The sequence below is a fragment of the Phaseolus vulgaris genome, chromosome 8 (genome assembly GCF_000499845.2).
Source record: "Phaseolus vulgaris cultivar G19833 chromosome 8, P. vulgaris v2.0, whole genome shotgun sequence".
NCBI lineage: Eukaryota > Viridiplantae > Streptophyta > Magnoliopsida > Fabales > Fabaceae > Phaseolus > Phaseolus vulgaris.
In genome coordinates, this window is record NC_023752.2 from 21,209,292 (window position 1) to 21,217,934 (window position 8,643).

General features: G+C 33.8%; 1 protein-coding gene across 1 annotated transcript; it reads right to left on the reverse strand.

The window, feature by feature from the left end:
* Positions 1 to 3,108: 3,108 nt before the first annotated feature.
* Positions 3,109 to 8,199, reverse strand: LOC137824328 (oleoyl-acyl carrier protein thioesterase 1, chloroplastic). The gene is made up of 7 exons (XM_068629919.1): positions 7,545 to 8,199; positions 6,697 to 6,830; positions 6,507 to 6,620; positions 5,725 to 5,820; positions 4,275 to 4,362; positions 4,047 to 4,115; positions 3,109 to 3,750 (listed from the first exon to the last, which is right to left on the reverse strand). Exons 1-7 carry the CDS (start codon positions 7,884 to 7,886, stop codon positions 3,478 to 3,480), a joined length of 1,116 nt encoding a protein of 371 aa, XP_068486020.1. The 5' UTR covers positions 7,887 to 8,199; the 3' UTR covers positions 3,109 to 3,477.
* Positions 8,200 to 8,643: the final 444 nt, after the last annotated feature.

Below are 8,643 nucleotides of genomic sequence, written 5' to 3' on the forward strand. Positions count from 1 at the left end.
AAGGACATTGTCATAGTACAAATACAAAAAAAGCCTTCTGATGATTCTTCTTATTTAGAACAGGAACACGAAGAACAAGAACCAAATGAGGTTAGTGATGGAGGACTCTGATGATCAATAAGAGATAAATTTGAACCATCTTGACATTCACAATATGTTACGATAATTTTGTATTATCTTTTAAATGCAAAAGGAAAGTCTTCAATTTTTCAAGAGGATGTTAGTGTTCAAAAGTTTTTCTTTAGATGACAATAATACAAGAAGAAATGGAGGCTATTCATATAAACAAAACATGCAAACTTTTGAATTTTCTGAAAGGTTGGAAAGTTATTGGTTACAAATGAGGTTATAAGACCAAACAAGATGACAATGATAAAGAGGAACAATATGATGCTAGTACTAAAAGGATATGCATTGAAAAAATACATTGACATCACTTAGATACTCTTGCCAGTTGTTAGGTTGACCATAATCAAAGTTGTTGTCTTGTGTGGTGTATTTGATTTACATCTTAAGCAAATAGATGTAAGAACTATTTTTCTTCATGGATAACTTGAAGAGGAAGTATACATGCTCAAAATAGAATACTTTAAATAATAAAAAATCTCAATTTGCACGTTGATGTTTGTATAGTTTAAATTAATGCCCAAGTGTATACAAAAAATTGATTTCTCCATTATTAGCCTTTGTTGTAATAAACTATCTTAAAACCATTGTACCTATTATAATAGGTTAGATGAAAATCATTTTATCATCTTATTATTGTATGTGGATGACATGTTGGAGGAGTTGTAGGTGACATCAATTGTCATGTCGTGTAGGACAGGTTGGTCAAGTCATAATTGAATCATGGTGATTGGGTTGCTACGCTCATAAGTAGAAAGAGTTAAACTCTAACTATCATATAACCTGACCTAACAATAAATGTTTGATTCAACAATTGGTATTAAAATCAAGGTCACAAATTCGATTTCCAACATGAAAATGTTTTAGGGGGAGATTATTGTACGTGGCAATTGTCATATGCTATAGGCCCAAGTCATAACACAATCAAATGTATTAAGAGGGAATGAGAATTACAATTTGTATAATTATTTTGTGATCTATGCAATTTTTTCAAAATTACATTGAGCGTTTCAGTATAGAGCACTATGACAAACAATTAAACAAAAACAGACTTTAAAAGCTAACAAAGTGTTTCATATTATAATTCCTGAAAGAAAACGGAGTGTAAGTGCTTTATATCAGGAGGAAGATTGAACGATACCAAAACTAGGATCAATCTTGTCAGAGGATGAGTTAATGACACTAATGACAGTATTAGAGAATGCAAGTCATCCAGGTTAATACAATAATTAAGTTAGACACATTAAATTTTACTCCCCATACATAATATATGAATGAAATAACAAGTAATATAATAATACTTAAATAATTAATATCATTTTAGTTTGATCGAAGTCTCAAATCGAAAAAAAATAACTAAATGTTTAGTTCTAAAAAAAGTAAGATCAATATAATTTTTTTAATCTATTATTGATTTTCTTCATCAATTTTCAAATATTTTTTTTTTAAATTGGTCCGTCCTGAATAAGATCACACAGATGGATTGAAATAAGACAAAGTATAATAAAATGGAACACTATATTATTATTTTTTTCGAACGTATTGCTTTTGGTTGAGAACTAGTAATAAAAGTTTGACACTTTTCCCTTTCCTTTCGGTTATATGGAATTTATCCCGCATTGCCCTCAACTCAATGAAATTGAAGCATAAATTTAGCACCAAATCAAGTAGTGGGGACAACATGATGAGCACAAGTACAAAGACTGGTGTTTCTCAAACATTTTCAATTAAAGAAAAGAGACTTTAGTACTCTGCCTATAATTTTGGTAGAATTCCACTCACCTGTGCTTTGTCTTAAAACAGTGCTTTGCAAGTAGTATAAATAATGACAGATCATCAGAACATGAGCTTAAAACTTAGCAGAAATTCATATAAAGTACTTCGAAAGAAATCTTCAAACTCCTGCACAAAGCTCTAAATATCATTTTGTTCACATCACACTCTTTCAATTACCACACAACTCAATGATATTGCAACCTCAAATCCTAAATCAAATACTTGGTGACACTTTTTCTGCCTAAGAGAAATGTTAATGACACTCTCTAGTACTCTTATTTATTTATTATTATTGATTGAAATTTATTGATAATCATAAAATCTAATAGGTTTTATTTCCCATTGAATAAGTCTCTTATGATTTAATAACTGGTACATTGTGCTGGTAAGGTTTAGTTTTATTGTACATGTAAGTAATACATAATAATACCATCTAAAGTAAAAATGCTATCCTTCTTCCTTTCCTCAATAAGCTACCTCCTCTTTGATAATTCTTTTCTGATGAAAATCTAAAGTGCTTGAGAATGCATCTAATACCATACAACAAACAAACAAAATACGTTATGACTTGGGTACATGTGTTGTACTGTTCTGCTCAGATTGTCCATTGTATTGCCTGATATATGCATAGAACAAAGTGCCACCCCTCTGAAGAATTCAGTGGAAAAATGACACATTTACAGTTTATTTCAGGAAAGTAACACTTGCTCAAGCACAACACAGCTTGTTGTAATTAAAGATTCTAAATAATTTAAATGGGAGCAGATCCTCTCCAATGAAAAAAAAATGACATGACACAATACAGTAATTAATCTAACCATTGAATTTTTCAATTTTCATTTTATAAAAAAGTTATTAAATTTATAAAATTTAATCAACGGTTGACATTCACTGCAGTGGTAATGTTACCACACAAGATATATTCTCACTTTAATGAAAATATGTATTCTGTAACTATCTATAGCAACGGCAAGCATAACTCCTATGACAGATACTAAATTTTTCTGACAAGCATAGATATCTTTTGAATAGTAATATTTACTTTTGCCACATAAGAAAACAGCAGAGAGCAAGATTAGTACACATAAGAAAACAGCAGAGAGCAAGATTAGTACACATAAGAAAACAGCAGAGAGCAAGATTAGTAAGGACATTAATATTAAAACCATACTTTTAAATATGAAACGGGATAATTGGCTAATTGAATAATTTTAAAATGATTACTTTAACAAAACATTGTTGGAGTCCTGCAGTAGATAGCAGATCCATAACAATGTCCTGGATTTATATTCTCTCCTGAGGAAGGTACAATGGCATTCATGGAAATTGATGCCAATGCATCAGAGATTGAATATTCAGCCTAAGTACTGGATTCGGACAACAATTTATATTTGTGAGCATGACAAAGAAAACAGTAACAGATTTCTAGCTCTCCACTCCCTATATCAAGTGCAATAACTCTAAGCAAAATAACGAGGGAAAATTGATAAGACAACCGTGCATGAGGAAACAACACAAGAAAGATAAAAACAGAATCATGAATGAAGGCATAGGTGAAAGCACACATGATGGTTCTCATCTTGGCGCTTTCTTTCTCCATTCTGTTCGTCCCCTGTTTATCTCAAGTCCGTCAGTAGACAACCTAAGTAGATGCAGAAACTGCTGCTTGGCTTCTTTTGTAATGGCAGATCCATTTGTTGCTTTCAGTTCTGGAACTGTCTCAGCACCACCCTGGATCATTTCCACACCAGTGAGGGAATCAACTACGTCATATTGTCCGCACTCTCGTCTGTAATCCAAGGTAATACTCTGCAACTCATGGCTATCAATGATTTCCTGAGGCATGCTCTGACATAATAACAAGTCCGTAAGTTAGTTGGTGACATCAATAACAAACGACACCCTTTTTGTATAAAATTAACATGATATAGTATGTGCATTTGTTATGACAAGGATAATAATAGAATAAGCAACAAACCAGAAGAGATATTTTCTTAATTTTGAAAATACTGCACTCTGAGATATAAAGATAAATCAGAACAAGATAGAAACTGTTTATCCAAAAGATCTTTTTGTGAGACATAAACCAGCTAAAACATGAAACAGAAAGTGTTTGCAAAAAATTTAAAAGAAAATCTAACAACCTCAAGCACCCATCCAATATAGGCAACATTGTTAACATGCTGATTCATGTCCAGATCTGCTCTCCTTGGCTACAAAATTTAAAAAGCATGTGAGAAGGCAGGTTCTTGAACATTATTAAATTATGCTGGATTTGCCAACTATTTGCTCACCAATGAAATTCCTTCTTCTGTGACAGTTAAAAAGAAAAATAATAATAGAAAAAGATTCTTTGAGCCAAATAATCATACCACAAGTCCAACTTTGGAATACTGAGCAGGGTCTTCCAATTTTGGAATTTTCTTCAAGCAATTACTATCCTCCTCAGGAATTGCTAACCTAAAACAACAGAAGAGAAATTGGAGAAAAAAAAAATTAATCACAGGTTAAGAGGTAAGCCGGAAAAGGGTATTGAAAATTGAAACTCATCAAATCACAAACAGTCGCAAGACAACCAATGAAGTATGATCATTTAGTCATAATTCAAACCATGTTACTAGTAGCATGCAACTAAGCAATAAATAAATTGTTCAAAATTCAATTTTTGTACCATCAAGAACAGTTGATAAAGAGCTAAAGGTCATTAAGTTCAGAAAGAGTCCAATAAGTTAGAGAATTATGTAGTAGGATGATCTTTAGATAGCACTTCTCCGTATTTTCAGAAGTGTTTTTAGTGAGGTAAATTCAGAAAACATCAACAGGCTTGTTTTCAGACTTGTATTCCTTCATTTTAACTTACTGTTATTGGTGAAACTTGCTTCAGGAAAATGTTTAACTACAAATAATAAATACTATTTCTTGAAATGTGTATGTGTATGTGCACGTAACAAATTACACTCATGTCATCAGGGGTTTATGAATATTATACTCAATATCCCTCAATTTTTTTCATCCAACACAAACCTCCCTCAATTTATATAACATGAACAATTTCCCTTAACATAGACCTTCCCTTATATTTTTATATTGTTAAATGTATTGAGGCAGGATAATGTCAAAAGAGGGACATTGGTGTATCATTATACTTATAACTCAAAGGCTTATAACTCAAAGGGAAGTGACTGTAATTTATCCTACATCTGCACATAATAGAGACTTGAGATACTTCCAATATAGACTTGTAGAAATTAGACAGAGGGAGACCCCTGACTTGATATAGAACAAGTGAAGAATCACAGAATAAGATGAGTGTCGGATTTTAATTCATAGATTTACTTGATTTCAAATTTATAGGCTACATAAATATGCGAACACGTGTCCCAGATTTTATTTGACCATCTAATGACAGCCTCATCGGTGATGCCTCATTTGCTACTCAACCAATGACTTAAAGCATAACTAACAAGGCACTGCATTTACCACGTTTTATATCAAGCAAGTAAGCTCCTCCCTCCTACCACCAAATAAAAAGTAGTAAGATCTCATTTGAAAATGCAGTTTTGATGGATGCAAGATGCCAAGGTGATATACTATAATTTGATTTATTCCATAATCCATAATATAGAATATTGATCAAGTAGCATATCCTGCTTTGCGCTAGTGAGCTCAGAAGCGCTAGAGATTTTTTATCTCTTCTGCTTATCAAGTCTTGTTATTAATACAATGAATAAGACTTAAGAGCACCTAAATAAAAGAAATCATCTGGAAAAGTTTGTGTATCTTGTAATGCATTACTAGCATATGAGAAAGAAAAATGATTACCTGGGCTCTCGAGGACAATAAACCAAAACCTCCTCTCGAACATCATCAGAAACTTTGTGGAGTCGTCTGGTGTCCTGATTCATCATTAACCATTTGCTGAAACATTAAATTTAAATGGTCAACTTTATGAAAGTATCTAAAACAAACTGTTTCACCAGAGACAGTATAGTTATTATATATGACAAAACATAAACATGTCAAAAATTTAGACACACACCAATTTATGATGCAAAGGAAGGAATTAATGGTTAATGTACCATTATTTGCATCCATGGATAATTTTCCATCAGATGTAGATTTTTGGACAGTATTATTTCTGAGTTTTATGCTTTTATAAAATCCCTAGCATCCTTTTGACCTAGGGATGAAGTTTAATAACCGGTTTAGTTTCCTATCCTTTTGCTACTATAGCATAGGATATATTCTATAGGCTAATCATTGATGGTTGGTACGAAAAGAAACTATCGTGAATTCAAATGAGGAAAGAGATTTTACAATACACCAACAAACGGGATAAGAAGGAAAAGCATATGATGCGTCCTGTATAAGGTTGCCCAGAAATCAACTAATGGTAAGATATTATCCTACACAATGAAGGCATATCCTACTGCTTGTTAACAATTGATCTGGCACTCATGAACCGAAAGGAGTCATGCCATAAAAACTCAGTAGAATATAGTGCATAAGTATAATATTTATCATTAAAGTGATCAAACTAAAATAGGAAAATTTCTAAAAGAGTCACAATTCACAACCATCCAGTTGGAAGGGAAAATATTTACCTTGTTGCCCTTCCAATAACTTGATCAGTCGCATAGTCTTTCAGTATAAAATCACGCCTCGTTCCAACCCTTCCTTCTCCTTGACACCATGTCTCTATCTCAACAACATCACTCCTGTTGAAATCCTCTATGTTAGACTTTTCAAATTAGAGTATATAAACTAAGTGTTTATAAAAAAACAAGAACCCACCAAGCAGGATATTTGTATATTTCAATGTGCATGCGAGCAGTAACCCATATGAGACGCAATTTTCTCATCGTAGGGGTGGTTGCAAAACCATCAGTAGAATACCCAACACTCTGAGCATGATTGCATCCAACCTCCTGCAGCACAGTCACCAGACATTTCAGATTTCGTGCAAGGATACAATATCACATGTTCTCTATATCAGATTAATTCAGCTCCCAAGGTTAGATCCATCTTCCTATTATTTAATCAAGGAGCCTCTAAAAGTCATCCAAATTTATTTGATACTTCAAAAAATCAATTCATTTTTCCAACTGATGATGGTGTTACAATGAGCAAACATCATGGCATTTTCACAAGACCAAGACCGGAAACGAGAGTACTTTTCCTGACATGACAATTATTCAAGGAAAAAAATAGTAATCTAAAACAGGAATCACGAAGAACAAAACAAACAAAGCACAGTTTTCCAAAATCTTATACTCCAGTACTCCATGCATAGAGTACAGCGCCATCCAAATCTGCACTGTTAAAATCGGTACAAAAAGCAAAACTAAAAACTATAAAACATAAACCAAACAACCTAAAAATGCCACAAATCTACAAATTGTACTTCAGAACATCAATCATGAAGAATCAAAACAACCCCAATTGCCAAAAATCTTCACTTTTCACTTCCGAAAGAGAAAAAAAAACACCATTTCCCAATCTAATAAAACGTACACGAACGCAATGAACGAGAAACACCCAGATGCTCAAAATCCCAATCAGCTACCAATCAACGATGAAGCAATCAAATCAAATCAAATCAATCAAATCACCCAATTGAACAAACGGATCAAAATCAAAACCTGCAGGAGATTAGCAATAGTTTCCACAGTGGCAGTCTTGTTGATCCCAACTTCGTAGCTCCTCACAATGAACTTCTCCTTATAAGACAACCCATCCTCCGTCAAGCTCCCCAGCCTCAACCGGTCCGCCAGCGTCCCGGCCTCCGCTTCCACCCGGCTCGCCACCGCGCCGTCCCTGTTCGACACGACCGCCAACACAGGAAACGCCCTGACGTCGGGCGACCGGAACCCACCGACGCGGGTCCTCCTCCGGCGAGGGCCAACGCAGGCGGGGCGAGCGGCGAACCCGCATTGGGCGAGGGAGTGAACCCGGTCCAGGCCATTGCACGAAAGCTTCAACATTTTTGTATATTATTTGGAAAGAAAAAAAGAAGGGAATGTGGGTGAAGGGGAAGAAGCAAAGTGCAACAAGTGGTGTTGAAATGAACGATGTTGTCAAAGAGATAGAGATGGGAAGGCAAAGTGGACTATTGAATGCACGTGTTCTCGATGGATCTTTTCTCTCTCTCTCTCTCTCTCTCTCTGCTTTAACCAAATTTCTCCTCTTTTTCAACGTCTTCAACTTTTTCACCATCTAATATAATACTCCAAATCTTCCTTCTTCACCTCTCTCGTGTGTGTATTCTCCTTACCCCAATAATGCGACCAAATTTTTGGAAAAAATGAGGTAGATCAGTACTCATTATAATGTATGTCGAGTACATGGAATGTAGGTATTTGAACATTTATAAATAATAAAATACTTTTTATTTATTTCTTAGCTATGCTCTTTTCAATTCATTAAATGATTACGTTGTTTTAATATTGGATTTGATTTTGTTATCCGTGATAATGATAGTTTTTGTTGTTATGAAAAGTTAGGAATTAGTAGTTACGTGATAATGACAACTTTTGTTATGAAAAGTTTGAAATTAGTAGTTTTTACTATGAAAAGTTTGGAATTAGTAGCCTTTGTTATGAAAAGTTTCGAATCAGTAGCTAGATAGGTTCATAACTTAGAAACCATAACTATTTATGTAGGTGGATTATTAGTTATATTTTACAGGGAAGAATGAGTTTTTCTAGAGAGTTGATTTCTTACTACTAACTTATAGATCAC